The sequence below is a fragment of the Rhinopithecus bieti genome, unplaced genomic scaffold, assembly GCF_001698545.2.
Source record: "Rhinopithecus bieti isolate Rb0 unplaced genomic scaffold, ASM169854v2 scaffold_13349, whole genome shotgun sequence".
Lineage (NCBI taxonomy): Eukaryota > Metazoa > Chordata > Mammalia > Primates > Cercopithecidae > Rhinopithecus > Rhinopithecus bieti.
In genome coordinates, this window is record NW_016807772.1 from 1,102,535 (window position 1) to 1,122,633 (window position 20,099).

Here is a 20,099-nt window from a genome sequence, read left to right on the forward strand (position 1 = left end):
TAACATTCCCTTTTAGGTTTTATTCACATGCCTGCTGACTCCATGACAGAAATTGTATAAAATTTATAAAAAATTCCCGAGGCAACTTCATATCTTGTAAGTTTTCAGTCTCTTAGAGTTCTTCAAGTCAAGTCATTGCTGCAAGAGAAAACAAAAAAAGTAGATCTTTAACCAAAGGTAAGCATCATATCACATATTAATCTGCCTGAGCATTGAAAAACACAGAAGAATTATAATCTATTCTTACCCTGTCCCGTCCCATCCCACCCCATTCCTTCCACCATTACACATTGTTTTTCTAGAATTCAGTCTAAAGAAATTAAAGTAAAATATAATTAATTTCAAGAGTTCTCTCGAGATCTGGCTGTTTAAACGGACGTACCCCTCCGCCTTTCTCTCTCTTGCTCCTGCTTTTCCCATGTGATGTGCCTTCCATAGGTGGGGGTCTCTACTGACCATCCAGGACAGCACAGTTGGGATTTCAAGTAAGAATACAATGATTAAACATTCCATCTTAGGTCTTTATTGCACCTTCAGGGTTCTGGATTGTATTTTTAAGTCATTCTAACAACCAACCCTTGTCAATGTCTACATTTACATTACAAACAAAGCCCCACACTTGTAAAATAGCTCCCTGCTTTTTAAATGACCTTTTATAACTATCTCATGTAATGAACAGCTCTGTGACTTTTTACTTTCCTGTTTGACAGACTGGGATAACCCAGGACAGGACTAAAATCACAGAGCTCCCCGTGTATGCTAAAACACATATACCATGCAGGTGAACCCACACGAGGTTCAGGAACAAAACGTTCTCCTATCTGCCAAAATCCTGTGTACCCTATAAATGCTAAACAAAACCAGAGATAGACCCAGCTTGCAGAAATATGAAGAAATAGCATGAAGTTGGTAGAAGTGTTTTGAAGAACATACTTTTTACTTATTTTGCAGATGTCCTTCAAGATGTGTCCCTTATTATTATCTATGTTATCCTCTTCTGTCATTTGGTCATCCATAATATTCAGTGGTTATAAGAGAATAGAGACAGATCACAAGCGGAAGAATGAGGGAGAGAGACAGAAAGAAAGAGATTTATTTCCCAAATGAGATGATGAGCAAAGGACCTTTATCCCCTTAGCTAAAAAGGAAATGAAACATTGTCCAATAAAACAGCAAGGATCAAGTTTTTAATTCTAATGAAATAAGTAATACCCTGCACTGAATTGCCAAAACTGTTCAAGAACTGCAGATTTTTACTGTAAAACTGAACAAAGTCAAGTCTGGAACTACTTTCAGGTAAGAGTCAATTCATAGAAACATTCTAGCAGAGGGTAGAAAGGTAGAAAGGCCAGAGGTAGAGAAATATAAAAATGGCCCTAAAAAAAAAAAGGAAAAAATGAGAGGGAATTTTCCAGGCAAAACCTTAAACTAGGCCATTATCTAGAAAACAGGTATGGTATTCCACTATTTTTATGTCTCCTCTTCATGTGCTCCCTTAGAACTAGACATTTTTGCATCAAGGAAAATAACAAAGTGACAGGTGGGGGATGTCAGGCCTAGAAAGCAATGTTTCATCACAGTAACAGTTTTCACTGCAACCTAGAAACACTCCTCATTTTGAGTGTTTTGCACAGATTTGACCGGCTTTAAGAACGGGGCATGCAAGAATACAGGCTAGGCTAAGAAGGAGGGGCCTGGATTCAAAGCCAGACCCCCACTACCAGCTGTGGAACCATGGCTGTCTCTGTAGCATTCTCTCACAGGGTTACTGGGGATTCGACATGAGATGATCCTATGCACAACGCTTAATACGAGGAAAAGCGATCAGTGTGCTCCGAAAGGTTAACTATTCTGGTCATTACCATCATCCAATTCTCTGCTCTCAACAATCACATTAGCTTTCTTCAACAGCTGCCTTCTGCAGCTGATAAAAACTGCACTGTCTGCAATATCTTCGAGAGAGGAAGTAAAAAATACAAATTGCTGCTTAAAGTCCTCACTGCCAATACCAGAAACTAAGCAGAAAAGAGAAAACTAATCTTATTAAAACCCTTGCAGTTCTGGTCTCTCCTTACAAACACACATTTATTAGAAGGTAGCACATTACTGGCACAACACTATGACCTTCCAGGTATTTCTTTAACCCAGAACAACAATAAGTGTTACAAGGTACCTTCCATATTGTCCTGCAGCAGTCAGAAATCATGTGTGGGTGGGCACAGATACAGCAGAAGGCTAACAGGAGTGGGTGGGAGAGGAAAGAAACAGCCACTCACTCACTGTTCCCAGCTGCCATCACATGGGACCACACCACACTGAGCAAGCCTGACCTCTCTCTTCAGGAGAAATTTGGTGATTGCAATTTACACGAGTGACTACTCAAGCTGGAAACAATCAAGCAAAGTTCCATTACATGGAAAACACAATTCAGAAATCTCAAAGTGTAACCATTTTGCTTATAAAAGAAGACTGACAGATAAAAATTAAGAACCACCTGGCCAGGCGGTAGCCCACGTCTGTAATCCCAGCACTTTGGGAGGCCAAGGCGAGCGGATCACGAGGTCAGGCGATTGAGACCATCCTGGCTAACACGGTGAAACCCTGTCTCTACTAAAAATACAAAAAACTAGCTGGACGTGGTGGCAGGCACCTGTAGTCCCAGCTACTCGGGAAGCTGAGGCAGGAGAATGGCGTGAACCCGGGAGGTGGAGTTTGCAATGAGCTGAGATTGCGCCACTGCACTCCAGCCTGGGCAACAGAGCAAGACTCCGTCTCAAAAAAAAAAAAAAAAAAGAACCACCCAGAAGATTTATCTGGAACAAAGGAAGAGGTTGTCTTTTTCTTTAGAGTTTATTGGTTATGACATAATCTTATAAAGATAAAGCCATAATCCTATCATTATATTATGGTTCCACTGAAGCTGCCATATGTCTCTGATTAGGATACACATAAATATCTATGCCTTGTTAAAAAGCATTCTCTAGAAAAAAAAGAAACTGATCCCTTTAAAAATTAGAAACATGTTATAAGAAACTAGGAGCCTAAGCGGATTAATGAACAGTAAACGCTAAAATCTCTAAGTGTAGGGTGTTAAGGAAGGAAAAGTCTATCTGATTAATAGTAACAGCACTGGCATTTGCAGAGCACTTTCTCTGTGCCAGGTACTGTCATGCTAAGCACTCTAGGGTCATTAACTCCATCTTCCTGATGACTCCAGGAGTCAATCAATGATGATTCCCATTTTCATAGGAGGAAACTGAGGCTTCCAGGATCAATAATTTACCAAAGGCCACACAATTAGTAATGGGAAAGTAGGAAATCCATCCCAGGCAGTCAGACCTGGAAGACCACAAAGCTACCTCCACAATGCATTGCTATCCGGTCACCCCAGAGACACCCACAGCATCACTGAGATCCTCTGGTACCCTCGCTTCTCTGCTCCCCACCTGTGTGGTGGGCAACAGAAAGGAAATGCAGAAACTAGAAATGCTGTCAGGGTCTCTCTCAGGGGAAATCACTGTGGTTACATGAACAGTTAAATGATGCTAAAAACTTGTACTTTAAAGGGGCCCAGTCCCTGGGAAGATCAGAAGTACACTTACACAACACTGAATTCCCATCTCATTCTAAGACAAGGCTACGGAATCACACAGTCGGATTCATAATTTTCTTGAACACTTTTAAATAAAATAAATAGAGAATGTTGTTTATAGAAAGAGTTACATGACAGCAATATTAACACTGAAGTCCTGGAGCTACATTTAAGTGATCGTTCACTAATAACCTGTGCTCCTTTAAGGCTCACACGTCTTAGTTAGAGATGTATCTTGTTCCAGGCTCTACTGACCACTCTGCAGTTACACGCTTGCAGGTTATGATCGCTGTGCATGTGACACCATGGTCCTGCAACGGTACTGCCTGTGTAGATTGGCATCTTGGCAGATAGAGATTAATGGGATCACATCACAATGGATTCAGTGCTTATAGTCCTTTAAATCTTGCTCTGGTCTAAACTGTGTGTTAAATTTTATAAATTAACATGAATACCTTCTTATTTTAATAAATGTTCTTGTTCATTTAACAAACCCAATAGATTCATGCTAATCTAGGCTAATCCATGCAATCTTTTAAAATCAGTGTTTCCCAGAGTGATCAGCAGAACCTGCTTTAGAATTGGCTTAAATACTACCAAAAACTGCAGATTCCTTGGGCCCCTCCCTGAGACCTACTAAATCAGAGTCTATGGGGTTGCAGTCCAGGACTCTGCTTTCCTATAAGGTGCTTCATTGATTCTAATGCATGTATGACGGTTTAAGCGTAAAGACTCAGTACTAATGTTTGTCAACTGATTAAAAACAGCAAGAATTAAATCCACTTCCAAAGGGTAAACTCTGCAAACACAACACTATAAAGTCAGTGGAGGTCAAAAAATATATCTCAGAAAAGGGGGAGAAAACAAATATGACAAAATCATTTAAAGACTGAAATATTAATTAAAATTTCAGTAACTCAGCCGGGCATGATGGCTCATGCCTATAATCCCAGAACTTTGGGAGGCTGAGAAGGGTGGATCACCTGAGATCAAGAGTTCGAGACCAGCCTGGCCAACATGGTGAAACCACGTCTCTACTAAAAGCACAAAAATTAGCTGGGCATGATGGTGCATGCCTATAGTCCCAGCTACTTGGGAGGCTGAGGCAGGAGAATCGCTTGAACCTGGGAAGCGGAGGTTGCAGTGAGCCGAGATTGCGCCACTGTACTCCAGCCCGTGTGACAGAGTGAAACTCCGTCTCAAAAAAAAAAAAAAAAATCAGTAACTCTATTTGAACTGCAAAATTTTAAAACTACAGAATCATTTTTTAAATGTATTTCAAAGTAGTTGGGAATTCAACTCATCTGCAGAGGACTCTTGATGATGAGATGAATGCCGTATTATCACACCTGTTAAGCAATCACTGGGGGCCAATTATGTACAAGGTGCCACCTGAAGTCTGGGCAAAGGATGAGAAGGCACCATCCAAAGGCACTGCCCAAGCCCTGAAGGAGCTTCCAGTATGCAGGGAGGAAGCTTAAAGAATCAACTTCGACCCAAGAAAAATGAGACATGCTGCGTATCATTTTTAAACACAACTGGAATATTTTATAACTCGTTTTTTAAATCTAATAATATATAGTAGATGCTCTGTGTCTGTACATATAACACTACTTCAATCTTTTTTTTTTTTCTTAAGAGACAGGGTCTCACTCTGTTGCCCAGGCTGGATGTACAGTGGCACAATCATGGCTTACTGGAACCTCGAACTCCTGGGCTTAAGTCATGGAGTTAAAGCCACGACTTTAGCCTCCCATGTAGCTGGGACTACAGGTGCATGCCACCATGCCTAGCTAATTAAAAAACAATTTTTTTTTTTTAAAGTAGAGATAGGGTCGCTATGTTGCCCAGGCTGATCTCAAACTTCTGGCTTAAAGCAATCCTGCAGCCGCAGCCTCCCAAACTGCTGGGATTACAGGTGTGAGCTATCACACCCAGCATCTACTTCAATCTTTGGCATTTGCAGGCCATTATGAAATGTGTAAGGCACAATTCACTTACTTAATCCCTCATTGACAGACATTTAAAGATGCTTCCAGTTACTTGCTACTATAAACAATCCTGAAGTGAACAACTTTGAACATTATCTTTGCATTTATGCATGATATCTATTAATTGGAATAATTTGGTCAAAGAGTACATATTTAAGTTTTTACAGTTCCAGATTGCCACCACAAAGGTCGAGACCATTGTAGACTCCCTGCTTCGGTGTGGGATAATGTCCATCTCCCTGCACTGAGGGAGTTTGTTTGTTTGGGTTTTTGTTTTGTTTTTTTTTTTTTTTTTTTTTTGAGACGGAGTTTTGCTGTCATTGCCCAGGCTGGAGTGCAATGGTGCGATCTCAGCTCACTGCAACCTCCGCCTCCCAGGTTCAAGTGATTCTCCTGCCTCAGCGTCACGAGTAGCTGGGATTACAGGCTTGCACCACCACCCCAGCTATTTTGTATTTTAGTAGAGACGGGGTTTCTCCATGTTAGTCAGGCTGGTCTTGAACTCCCAACCTCAGGTCATCTGCCCGCCTCAGCCTCCCAAAGTGCTGGGATTACAGGCTTGAGCCACCGCACCCAGCCTCCTGTACCCCATTTTTTTTTTTTTTTTTTTTTTNGTGCGATCTCAGCTCACTGCAACCTCCGCCTCCCAGGTTCAAGTGATTCTCCTGCCTCAGCGTCACGAGTAGCTGGGATTACAGGCTTGCACCACCACCCCCAGCTATTTTTGTATTTTTAGTAGAGACGGGGTTTCTCCATGTTAGTCAGGCTGGTCTTGAACTCCCAACCTCAGGTCATCTGCCCGCCTCAGCCTCCCAAAGTGCTGGGATTACAGGCTTGAGCCACCGCACCCAGCCTCCTGTACCCCATTTTTTTTTTTTTTTTTTTTTAGGAGAAGTCTCGCTCTGTCACCCAGGCTGGAGTGCAGTAGCAGAACCTCGGCTCACTGCAACCTCCGCCTCCCAGGTTCGAGCAATTCTCCTGCCTCAGCCTCCTGAGTAACTGGGACTACAGGCGTGTGGCATTACACCTGGCTAATTTTTTTGTTTTTAGTTCACCATGTTGGCCAGGCTGGTCTTGAACTCCTGACCTCGTGATCCACCTGCCTCAGCCTCCCAAAGTGCTGGGATTACAGGCGTGAGACACCACGCCAGGCCCTTGCACCCTTTTATCCAAGGTGACCACATGAACCAGTTTGCCCGGGAGATCTGGTTTACCCAGAATAATTATTCAGTGTCCCTTTTACTCTCTGTAGAGTCTCTCTCTGTCACCCAGGCAGGAATGCAGTGGCACTATCCTGACTCACTACAGCCTCCAACACCTGAGCTCAAGAAATCCTTCCACCTTAGCCTCCCAAGTAGCTGGGACTACAGGTGTATGCCACATGCCCAGCTAATTTTTTATATTAAAAAATTAAGGTTTTCGTTATTAAGCCCCCTTCTCAAATTGGGGGTTATAATATTCAACTCATGGAATATGTAGTAGTCGATAAACATAAAAAATGCCCAACTTTACTAACAATGAAATAAATCCAAACTGAGATCACTTTTTGCTTCTCTGGTGGCAAAGATGAATGTTAACACTAGCATGACCATACAACTCACATCCAAAATGAGGAGGTAGCTTACACCTGTAATCCCAGTGCTTTGGGAGGCTGAGCCCACGTGGGAGGATGGCTTGAGGCCAGGAGTTTGAGACCAGCTTGGGCAACATAGTGAGATCCTGTCTCTACAAATTAAAAATTAAATAGTGAGAAGCTTTCTATGTATGTGGGTCAATTCAGGAAAAACAATGTTTCTAGGTGTTTTTCTCCATTCAAAATAGAAATCACTTTTTTAAACCAGCAGAGACAGAAATGTATATTCCTGCAAATTACATTATCTTCTTTGTTGAATAATACCAATGAGAAATTCTGCACTCCTTACAGTTTTGAATCTTCTGACATTAGATTTAGATCTCACTGAAGTCTGAAGGTTGTTCTTTACTGGGTTATATTCTCATAGCAATTTCAACGTACTTATATATTTAGCAACAATGGGTTTCCCAAGCGACAGCAACTGAACACTTGTGATTTACCAGCCTTTGAGATGGTAGAATCAGAGCACCTTATTCCAAGTAAAATGTAAGTGACATCAAAAGTTATTCTGTACCTGGAAAAAGAAGGATTCAACTGGAAATTATTTAAACGCAATTCAGCAGTTTCCTACTAGTCTCAACACACTTCTGATTTAATGTCTACACTAAGCTACAGGCAGAATAACTTATTACTCTGAATAGTACCATCTCTTTCTAATAAGGAAAATGGAACAAGTTAGATATTGCCTCTCTACTGGCTTGTGAGCTAGACAGAGTTCAGCTAACTGGCCTTCAGTAAGCCTCCACTTGAGTATCAAATGGACATACTGCTTTACCTTATAGGTGATGTCCAACCTGGCCTCTCTGAGCTTCAAGAGAATCAAGAAATATTAAAAACATTAATTTTAACACTTTTACTGGCCACAAGTTTAAACAGGGCTCATCTGATATAGTAATTTAACACCTAACCTATTTTGCACTTACTTAGAGCAAAGGAACAGTATCCCTACGAAGTAGTAGGAGTATCATCATCCGCACTTAACAGATGGAGAAGCTGGGGCATCAGAGGCTAAGTAATTTGCCCAAAGCTAGATAAGCTAAAAAGTGACAGCCAAGATCTTGAGCGTGAGAATTCTGATTCCAGAACCTCTATGGTTGAACCACTACAGTATCCTGTGTCCTGTTACTCACAGAAAATAGGTTCTGTTTTAACTTAAGCTATTTAATGTTAGTAGTACTCAAGGTCTCAAGGTACAAATTAAGAAAAATAAAAATCAGCTGGGCGCAGTGGCGCATGACTGTAATCTCAGCACTTTGGGAGGCTGAGGCAGGCAGATCACAAGGTCAGGAGATCGAGACCATCCTGGCTAACACAGTGAAACCCCATCTCTACTAAAAATACAAAAAATTAGCCAGGCGCGGTGGCGGGCACCTGTAGTCCCTGCTACTCGGGAGGCAGCGACAGGAGAATGGGGTGAACCTGGGAGGTGGAGCTTGCAGTGAGCCAAGATTGCACCACTGCACTCCAGCTTGGGTGACAGAGCAAGACTCCATCTCAAAAAATAATAATAGTAAAATAAAGAAAAATTAAAATCCTGATTATAACCATTAATTCAATTTTCTTTCTAATTATAGGTAAAAATGTCTCTGAAAGCATTTCATTTTCCACTTCCCTCATGCCCTCTTGAGTCTGTCTTTAGGCCCTCCAAAGTCTCTAGCCTCCAACATTGCTGAATTTCTACAGTGAAAAGAGCAGATGTCAAACAGCTGATAAGGATAAAGAGGAAGAACAGAGAAGCTCTAGCTCAGTGGGTCAACCTCTAGTCAACAACAGGAAGAGGGGCCCTGGGGCAGACCCCTGCCCAGGGAGATATGTGCTAGGAGCAGATGGCTTGCTTTGGTGGCAATTGAAAGCAAAACAAATCAAAACTCCCTGGTCCCCCATGTTGCCTAAACTCTGGGAATACTGATAAATATGTTTTAGTATCTCCTGTGCACAGAACAAGGCCATGGAAGAATAACTTAGAAACATCATAGTTGATGACAGCAAAGTATGTTTTTAGGTCCGCTCAAAACTCCCAGATCATGGCCATAAACGTACTGAAGCCACTCCCAACAACTGAGGACAAACAGGGCATACATCTTTTTAACTGTGTCCACCATTTTCACTCCTTATGGCTCAGTCAATGTGGGAGAGTAAAAGCTGGTTCTTCCTCAGTCATCTGTGAGTAAGACAAAAAGTATAGTATCCATGCTCTCATGTGTAGAAAGGCAAAAGGAGGGGCTTTATATACACTGACATACTGCATAAGCACGTACGTGAACAGCATAATCCTGAAAGAACATAGAGAACACTGATCACAGTGGTGTCCTCTTGAGAAAAGGTTTCAGAGATGATATACGCAAAGGGGTTAGGGGGATAAAGATGGAGCAAAGATTTATTTTTGGGATTTATTTTCACCCTGCAGATTTTTAGGCTGTTTAAATATTTTATCCCATGCATTCTATTTCAGTTCTTTTATCCCATGCATTATATTTCAGTTCTCTTAAAAAAATTCCATTTCAAACACTTGTAATATCCAATACATTGGAGACAGTAAAGGAATGAGCTATAAGGAAGCCCAGGTCCTGGCTCTGTAATGAATTCTCAGCATGATCTTGAACAACACATGTAACAACACGCACTAAACAAGGGGCCTGGGAGGTGCAGGGGAGAAAAGTCTGCTATAAGTACTAGGAGAGTAGCTCTGTAAGAGTACGGTCTTCACTGTCTGTCTGACACACTGCCACATCCCTAAACACAGCCAACTGCCTGGCATACAGTAGGGGCTCAAGTCATGCTTTTTTTTTTTTTTTTTTTTTTTTTTTGAGACAGAGTCTTGCTCTTGTCACCCAGGCTGAAGTGCAATGGCATGATCTCGGCTCGCTGCAACCTCTGCCTCCCGGGTTCAAGTGACTCTCCTGCCTCAGCCTCCCAAGTAGCTGGGACTACAGGTGCCTGCCACCATGCCCAGCTAATTTTGTATTTTAGTAGAGATGGGGTTTCGCCATGTTGGCCAGGCTGGTCTCGAACTCCTGACCTCATGATCCGCCCACCTTGGCCTCCCAAAAGTGCTGGAATTACAGGTGTGAGCCACCATGCCCGGCCAAGAAATACTTTTTAAAGATATAATTGTACCTCCATTGATCTGAACTAGCAATCATAGCTGTTCTGAAGTCTACAAGTCTATGACCTTCATCTACCTGGAAGAAAACTGAATGGCTCACAGACATGGACCTGATCCAGGCAGAGCCTAAAGTCCATCAGCTGCTCATCAGATGATGCCATCGGAGGCCAAAGGAGGCCATCCCAAGGCTGGAATGATCAGTTCTGTGAGCTATTGAGCTATGTGAAGAAAGTGCGGCTGGTTTGCTTTCTTGCCAAGAAAAGCAAAGCTCCCTCACACTCCACAGCCACTGAGCATGTGAGCTCCCAAGTATAAATTTCTTCCCATCCAAGCCCTCTCACTACCTAGCCCTGAGGTTTGGGGAACATTAATCCCTCTAAGCCTGGCTCTTCATCTGTAAAATAGGATATGATTACCTACAACTCCTAAAACTACTTCTAAAGTCCCATCCCTCACTCAGCTTTTCTCTTCGACTGGCCGGTTCTACCTACCTAGTCTTCACAGAGCAGGTACGGGGCAGATGCTAACCTCCCTCCACCTCCACATTTAAGATGGACTCAGTGGGCTTAGTCTTCCAGACAGGAGTAGGGCAGGCATCATCGCAGTGCTTTTACCTTTGAGAAATGTGTTTAGCCACAGAAAACGAAGCCAGATGGCCTAATCCATGCCTACTTTAGGTGCAGTTTCTTTTTGTATTCCGTTGCCCCATAAGACCAGTGGATCAAGTTTAAGAGCTCCCATCAAATCTGAGATCCTTTTGCTTTTTAAAAAAGATGCATTTTATCTGAAAAAATTACAGCGAGAGAGAAAAAAATAAACTAACTAGTAGTACCTGCAGTTTCTCATCATTACCTGCTTCCTGGAGAATTAATAAAAGAAAAGCAATTGAGGGGACTGCAAATCAAGCAGTACAACTTTCAAGAGGGTCCCCAAGGAGCTTCTACTATAAGTCCTATCACAGAGGCCAAAAAAGGGAGCCAAGGAGCCTTTCCTCACTGTTAGAGGAGAACATGAAGGCGGCCGAAGGTCAGAAGAGCCACCTTGTGACCAGCCATGGATGCTCAGGAGGGAGTTTGAGCCATGAAAGAGTCTTGACAAAGAGGAGACTTTTATTCCAAAGCAGAGCACCAGCACGGCAGTCACGCTTAAGCTGAAAACGTCTCAGTCCAGCATTTCAATTTATTCCACCCTCTGATCTTTATAATGAAAAGAACTTGTCAGTAAAACTTTTCCATCGCCTTGTTACTAATTTTAATTCCACCTCTTGGAAGAAGGAAATGGTTCTTTCTTTCTTTTTTTTTTTTTTTTTCTTTTTTTGAGATGGAGTCTTACTCTGTCGCCCAGGCTGGAGTGCAGTGGTGCAATCTCGGCTCACTGCAACCTCCACCTCTCAGGCTCACGTCATTCTCCTGCCTCAGCCTCCAGAGTAGCTGGGACTACAGGCGCCCGCCACCACACCCGGCTAATTTTTTTTGTATTTTTTAGTAGAGACGGGGTTTCACCATGTTAGCCAGGATGGTCTAGATCTCCCGACCTCGTGATCTGCCTGCCTCAGCCTCCCACAGTGCTGGGATTACAGGCGTGAGCCACCGCACCTGGCTAGGAATGGCTATTTCTAAGGTCTCCTTAATGCAAACAAGAAAATGGCCCAAATTCCTAAGGGACTTGACAAATACTATCTATTTCTGAGATGTCCTGAGAGGCCAAAGCTGTAATGTTCTTAAGATGCAAAAAGGAATTCACAGTACCAAAAGTTGATGCTTGATAAATGACCTAGTAAATCATTAAGACCACCAGGCATGACAACTGTTAACAGCAGTGAATGTTTAGCAGATACTCCGTGCCAAGGATTGATTTATGAACTACATATACATCATATCATGTATGTCCAGCAACAATCTCATTTTAAAGATGAAAAAACCAGGGCTTGAAAACATTAAGTAACCTCCCCAAAACCATTGGGGGTTAAGTAGCAAATTAAAAGTAAGGAGTTTAAAACCAAGCTTTTAATCACTAAAATAAAATACTAAAATAAAAATCAATACAATAGTCTGAATAATAAAACAAAATAAAAGAGATGTCTAATATTATTAATTTTTGTTTTGATAAGAGTAACGCTAACTGTAATACTACTAGAAAAATATATAGGTGGGAAGTTCCATGACACTAATCTGGGCAATGATTTTTTGATAAGACCCCAAAAGCACAGGCAACAAAAATGGACACATGGGATTTTATCAAACTAAAAAGCTTCTGCACAGCAAAGCAAACAATGAACAGAGTGAAGAGATAACTTATCAAATGGGAGAAAATATTTGCAAACCATACATCTTATAAAGGGTTACTATCCAAAATATACAAGAAGCAAACAACTCAAAAGCAAGAAAACAAATAACCCAATTTAAAAAGGGGGCAAAACAGGAAGGGAGCGTTGGGGATATGTTAGTCAAAGGATATAAAATTTCAGTTAGCCATCCTGGCTAACACGGTGAAACCCCGTCTCTACTAAAAAAATACAAAAAACTAGCCTGGTGAGGTGGCGGACGCCTGTAGTCCCAGCTACTCAGGAGGCTGAGGCAGGAGAATGGCGTAAACCCGGGAGGCGGAGCTTGCAGTGAGCTGAGATCTGGCCACTGCACTCCAGCCTGGGTGACAGAGCGAGACTCCTTCTCAAAAAAAAAAAATGTTCAGTTAGACAGTGGCGACTGCCACTGCACTCCAGCCTGGGCAAGAGTGAGACCCTGTCTCATGAAAAAAAATAAAATAAAATAAAAATAGAACTACCATATGATCCAACAATCCCACTTCTTGGTACATATCCAGAGGTATTGAAATCAGTATGTCAAAGAGATATCTGTACTGCCATGTGCACTGCTGCATAATCCCAATAGCCAAGATACGGAATCTTCCTAAGAGTCCCTGAACAGATGAACGAATAAAATGTAGTATAGATACACAATGAAACACTGTTTAGCCAGAAAACAAGAAGGAAAGCCTGTCTTTGAAAATAAAATGGATAAACCTGGAGCCCATTACGTTGAGTGAAATAAGCCAGGCACAGAACGACAAATACCACATCATCTCACTTACACATGGCATCTAAAAAAGTTGAACTCATAGAAGCAGAGAGAAGAAAGGTGGTTAGAGGTAGGGGCGGGGGAGGGGTTGGTCAAAAGACACAAAATTTTAGTTAGAGGGGATAATTTCAAGAGATCTGTTGTACAACATGGTGAACTGCAGTTAATAACAATATATTCATTCTTAAAAATTGCTAAGAGTAGATTTGGAGTGTTCTCACCACAAAAAAAAATTATAAGTATGTGTGGCAATGCATATGTTCATTAGCTCAATTTAGCCATTGCAACGTGTACATATTTGAAAACATTACATTGTACATGATAAATATATGCAACATGTGTCCATTAAAATCTGATTAATTTTAAATAAAAAAAATTTAAAATATGGTTATGTAAACTCACTAAATCAATGTTTCCAACAGGACACTATCAGCAAATGGAAAAAAGAGTGCAGATTTCAGAAACATGCGACATGGAATGCTTAGGACAGGATCATTTTTAAAAAGCCAAAGACCAGTGACAATGAAGACAAGGCAGTGGCATTTGGAGGCTGAAAGCAATTCGATTTATTTAACTTTGAAGAACAAAAGCTTATTCTTCTCAGGAGAAACCAAAACACATTTTCTGTAGAAAAAAGACACCATTTTAACCGCATTGCCAAAATAAATCAGGCGGAGGGCAAGAGGGCAAGTTAGATGTAGCCACAAAAAAGAACGCAGGCCAACAAAGCAGGGTGAGAAGAACAGGGGAGGCCATGCCCAACATCAGATTTGGGGTTTGTAAAGGGAGAAGGAGCCAGAAGAGGGAGAGAGAAATCCTGCCCTAGTCTTGATAACATTCTATTTAGAATATTAAGTCTAGTTTCTGGTAACAACCACCTTAAACAACAGAAAGAAAAAAAGAAATCTAACCAATAAGTGGATATGCATTTGCCTTTGAATATTTGAGACTGTTCTACAGTAAAACAAAATACTGCAGTAACATTGTTTGGCTAAAAATCCAAATTTGAGCAAAAATCTCTTTCAGGAAAAAACACAACTCTAAAGACTGTATCAGATTGTGGAAAAGACACACAGCACTCCTCTCCTGCTTCACCAGCTGCATTCCAGTGCAGATCTGGCTTCGTCTAGAACCAGAAAGAACCAGAGGGTCTGGCCCAGAAGGAAACTTTTCAGGATTTTTCTAGCTGGAAAATCAAGTCATGTTAAATGTTCCAAACATATTTTTGGTAGGGGATGAGATTTGAGAAGAAAACAAAACTGCAAGAAAATTTTAATGAATACATAATTTTTAAAACACCAATGAATATTCCCTTCCTTCCTTTTTCAGGGCCTATACTTCATTGGGGTAATCAGATATGGCCACCCAGCAGGTCTCAATTTGAGCAGGCTCTACTCATGGGAACTGCTTGTCCTGGACCCAGTTGAATGAAGTCTGTGACACCTAAAGCAAGGCTGCCCAGGTTCAAGTCTAACTCTATCACATTCATGCTGATATCTCTAAACAAGTTGTTTCAACTCTCTGTGCTTAAGACCTTCATCTGCAAAACGGGGTACTAACTAGCACCTACCGACTGCTGTCGTGAGGATTAAAGCAATTAGTTAATACATGGAATGGGCCTTTCAAAGCATGCCAAGTACAGAGTACTCAAAAAACTGTAGGTATTATAATTAATTTACTCGGGATCATGGACATCCATGATATTATTCTAACTTTTGAGTTTGTTTAAAATTTTCCATAATAAAATATTAATTTTTAATTTGAAAATCAATTACAACAAGTTGGAGGCTCGGAAAACACATACGCTTTGAAGGTCACTCTTGCTCATTGTGCTTTGAGCAGTACAATACAATATGACTACCTTCTACTGACAGCCAACTATATCCCACACTTTCTCTTGGCTCTTGGATTAAAACAATGAATTTAATACCTTATTTCATGTTCAAGGAAACCAGGGGTAGAGCAGTTAAATACAACGTCCAAATTGTGAAGCTCAGATTTACACCCATGTCTTCTAATCAAATCCAATCCTCGTTTATATAATCCTGCTGAATAACAGCGTGCTGTGCAGAGAATATCTCACTGTAAATCAGTTAAATGTGGTCAGGACTTCAGATGCTTGGACCAAATTTCTATAGTCAGAATCAGACAGATTCAGGCCAAAAAACCCAGCTGAGCAATCCTAATTCTTTTCACCTTCCCAGATCTAGAGTGCCCCTCTCCGGGCCGTGGTGGCCAAAATCACCCATGGCACTAGTTAGTCAAGCTCTAATCAGAGGTGAGTCTGATGAGAGGATCATCTTGCAATTCCTAACCGAGGGCAAGCCAGGTCTTCTGGTGCAATCAGCTCCATCTCTCAACTCACTGCCCAGTTGATGACTCATACTCAGCCTGTTCTTATGACCCATACTTTCTTTGCAGCTAAGCTGGCTGGGCCTTCCTCACCTAAGACTTGAATAGCCACATGCTTCTCTTCCCACACAGCCAAGTCCTTCACTGACCTTAATCAGAATGCTCCTCTTTCCAGCTATATGACCTTCAACATGTAACTCACCTTTCCCATTCATCAGTTTCCTCATCTGTAAAACTACAATCATAGTACTAACTCCATTCAGAGAGGTTTATAATGATGACATGTGAGATATACATCAGTACCATGCCTAGAAGACTAGAATATTGAATTAACTTTAGCTGCTGTTATTACTCATCTTCATCGTCCTCTTCTTAAATTCCTCTTGGTTCCCTTCCCCAAGGTCACCAGTAACTGGCTGAGAAGCCAACGGTAGACTTTTCTATATTGTTTCTCTCTTTAAGAAGGTTCCTATTTTGTTCCTAAACTCAGGAACAGATGCCAGATCTCCCCACAGGCAAAACCGCAAGGGCTAACTAGCACTAGAACATGATCACAGTCCCTATGTCTCAGAAAATGTAGGTGCACAGAGTTGTTCCAGATTACTTCCAGAGCACCTTCAACCCTCTGAGCCTGGCGGATTATCAGAGAAGCTTCACCCAAAAGCCACATCTCTTCACCACTCAGCCACACCGACCAAAAAGGAATTGATTGCATGATAATAATCAGTAGCACTGATGGAGCATTTCACATGTGCAACTTCATGGAAATCTCACTCCCGCCCCTGAGGCAAGGAGCATCACTTCCAATTTCCAGTGAGGCGTAGAAAGCTCAAGTATCTTGCCTAGGTCCCAGGGTTAGTGAGTGGCACACTGGAGCTTGAACCTGGCAGTCTGACCCCAGGGTTCATGTCAGTTTTGCTATGTCCCTGTACCTTCAAGGACCCTGGCTGACCTCTCCCCCATTGGCCATCCTCCCCTCCCTATGTAAGTGTAAACTCTTCTGTCTTCATGTTCAGGCTCTGATGGTTCCATGGAGCACTTAGGGCATGATCCCTCCCAAATTGTCACCCTTGCCCTTTTACAAGGGATAAGAAACATGGAAAGGATAAATACCACTCAAGCCGGAACAGAAATAAAGGAGTTAAGATGAAAGTTAAGCCACTATCAATTTATCACAGGGTTTTGGTGCGTGTGTGTGTGTGGTTTTTTTGTTTTCGTTTTTGTTTTGCTTTTTTTTAGATGGAGTCTCACTCTGTCACCCAGCCTGGAGTGCAGTGGCACATATCGGCTCACTGCAAGCTCCGCCTCCTGGGTTCACGCCATTCTCCTGCCTCACCCTCCTGAGTAGCTGGGACTACAGGCGCCCGCCACCATGCCCAGCTAATTTTTTGTATTTTTTAGTAGAGACGGGGTTTCACCATGTTAGCCAGGATGGTCTCGATCTCCTGACCTCGTGATCCACCCGCCTCGGCCTCCCAAAGTGCTGGGATTACATGAGATTACAGGCGTGAGCCACTGTGCCCGGCTGCGTGTATTTTTGTTTTTTGTTTTTTGTTTTTTAAGCAGTGTCTTGCAAAATTAAAATTGCCAAATCAAGAAATAAATCACTGTGGCTTTTCAATTGCCTCAAAATATTTGGTGGGAAGAGAAATATTCGTATTGAGGTTTCAGAACTGTGACACAAAGAAAACTGGTTTCCAACAGAATAAAAGGAAAAAGGATTGGTTGTTTGCTCCAGACTTTTTCAAGTCACAGTTTACCTGGAAATGGTGACAAGATTACACGTCATTTGGCCTGCATGGTTGTTTAAAAAAAAAAAAAATGTAAGCTGCCAATATCAAAAATCAGTGATTTTACATTTTAAAAGTCTGGATTTTGTCTTTTTTTACGTAAGAAGATGCAGCAACACTAGACGCTTTCTGCCTCGTGGTAATGCAAGCCCTATATGGTGGGTGATGTGAGTTCTAGTTTGCCACAATCCCCACTATGCCACATTGCCTCACAAGTAATCCTCTATCCCCATTACCACACAGGCCAAGCCCCTGGAGGCACCACGTTTGTGACTTCTTTACAAGAAGCTCTGGGCAGATAAGTAATCATCTTCAGTCCCCCTCAGCCTTCCTGGGTCCAGGAAAGCTCTCCCATTTCCCTGCCAAATGCCATTCCTATGCTGCCACAGCACCTGGGAAGCTCCCAGTACCTTCTCCTCACCCTGTGTCACCCTGCCCCCAATGTCACCAAAACCACGGCTCACCTGCTACTCTGTGCCACTCCGTTCTCTCTTCACAGGTGTTGCCGGCACCTCCCCATTGACAGTTTCAGCCCCACTAACAGACATCAGGCTTCTCCGTTCCTTCTGGTTTGACTTGTGTTCCACTTTTGTAACTCTAAACCTGAGGGGGGAACGGGGAGAGGTGATGGGGTTTGCTTTTCTAATAAACAAGAATTGTGAATAAAGCAAAAATCATCCACCCAGAGGATCTCAAATGAACTCAGCCAAAAGTTAGGACACAAATGAAAAACAACATATTCAAGAGGAGGAGCATGCATTCCTATCCGGCACATTCCCCTGGCCCCTGCACAACCTTCCAGCTGATTTCTACTCAACCACATCACAGACTAAGCCGGATATTTCACAGAGCATGCAAAAGGCATTTAAAAACTCAGGTATTGGCCAGGCATGGTGGCTTATGCCTGTAATCCCAGCAGCACTTTGGAAGGCTGAGGTGGGTGGATTGCTTGAGCCCAAGAGTTTGAGACCAGCCAGGGCGTATAGCAAAACTCTGTCTCTACGAAAGTTACAACAATTAGCCAGGCATGGTGGTGTGCACCTGTAGTCCCAGCTCCTCGGGAGGTTGAAGCAGGAGAACCACTGGAGCCCAGGAGGAGGGGGCTGCAGTGAGCAGAGATCAGGTCACTGCACTCTAGCCTGGGCAACAGAGCTAGGCCCTGTCTCAATAAAAAAAAAAAAAAAAAACCTCAGGGACTCAAATATTAAATAGCCTCAGAGTTGTGGTTTCTAACAATGATCAGGTTTTGTTTGTTTGTTTGTTTGCTTGTTTTTGAGAAGGAGTTTCCCTCTTGTTGCCCAGACTGGAGTGCGGTGGTGCAATCTCGGCTCACTACAACCTCTAACTCCCAAGTTTAAGCGATTCTCTTGCCTTAGCCTCTTCAAGTACGTTGGGATTACAGGCTTGTGCCACCATGACTGGCTAATTTTGTATTTTTAGAAGAGATGGGGGTTTCACCTTGTTGGCCAGACCAGTCTCAAACTCCTGACCTCAAGTGATTCACCTACCTCGGCCTCCCAAAGTTCTGGAATTACAGGCGTAAGCCACCACACCTGGCCTATGCCAGTTTTTTTTAACCACAGAAACCTGGTTAAATGCTCAACTGGTTTACAAATTAGACTGACATAACCAGAATGTTTACCAGATGATGACGAACTTCTGAAAATATGCAACTGCCAGGCAGTCCTATCTCAACACACACAGACACACACACACACACACTCTCTCTCTCTCTCACACACACACATACATATGCAGAAAATCAGAAGAGCCCTAGCAACACATTTTATCAGCATTAGGGTTTGAGAGTTTGTCTTTTAAAAAAAAACAATGTGTTAATTTTCATTACAGATTAAGGAAAGACTAAAGGAAGTTAAGGAAGAGATTTTCATTAAGAATTAAGAGTTAAATAAATGTATTCAGTTTAACTGTTTTTTCTAGTATATCATCACCAAATCCTAGAGCTTTTCGTAACAGTTTCTTTCTAGTTCTGGTCTTAATTTTCCCTTAAAACTATCTGAAATAAATCCTCCTTCTGTGTCCAGAATAAGATCACCAATCCTGAGGAGAAGGCTCTGCAGTCGTGAAAGAATCAACAGGGAAATTGTAAACACAAATCTATTCTGTCAAACTCTAAGACTCTCTTAAGTAATACATGCTGAAAAACAGCCTGGAATCATTAAGTGTTTCTAGTATCCAATATCCAAGGAAGAGAGTTGGATTTGGGGCATTTTAAAAAGCCACACTTGGCCAGACCTGGTGGCTCACACCTGCAATCCCAACACTTTGGGAGGTCAAGACGGGTGGATCACTTGAGGTCAGGAGTTCGAGACCACCCTGGCCAACTTGGTGAAACTCCATCTCTCCTAAAAATACAAAAATTAGCCAGTCATGGTGGCGGGCATCTGTAGTCCCAGCTATTCGGGAGGCTGAGGCACAACAATCGTTTGAGCCCAGGAGGCAGAGGTTGCAGTGACCTGAGTTCACACCACTGCACTCCAGCTTGGGTGACAGAGTGAGACTCCATCTCAAAAAAAAAAAAAAAAAAAAAAAAAAAA

At 42.2% G+C, this 20,099-nt stretch overlaps 1 protein-coding gene across 1 annotated transcript in view; it reads right to left on the minus strand.

Moving 5' to 3' along the window:
- The window catches only part of RELL1 (RELT like 1), a 77,516-nt gene continuing 57,417 nt past the window's right edge, over positions 1-20,099 (minus strand). Inside the window, exons 6-7 of the mRNA XM_017883773.1 lie at positions 18,006-18,144; positions 1-138 (exon numbers count right to left, since the gene is read on the minus strand). Coding sequence (XP_017739262.1) covers positions 18,009-18,144 — 136 coding nt within the window. The 3' untranslated portion in view covers positions 1-138; positions 18,006-18,008. The remainder of the gene's footprint in view (positions 139-18,005; positions 18,145-20,099) is intronic.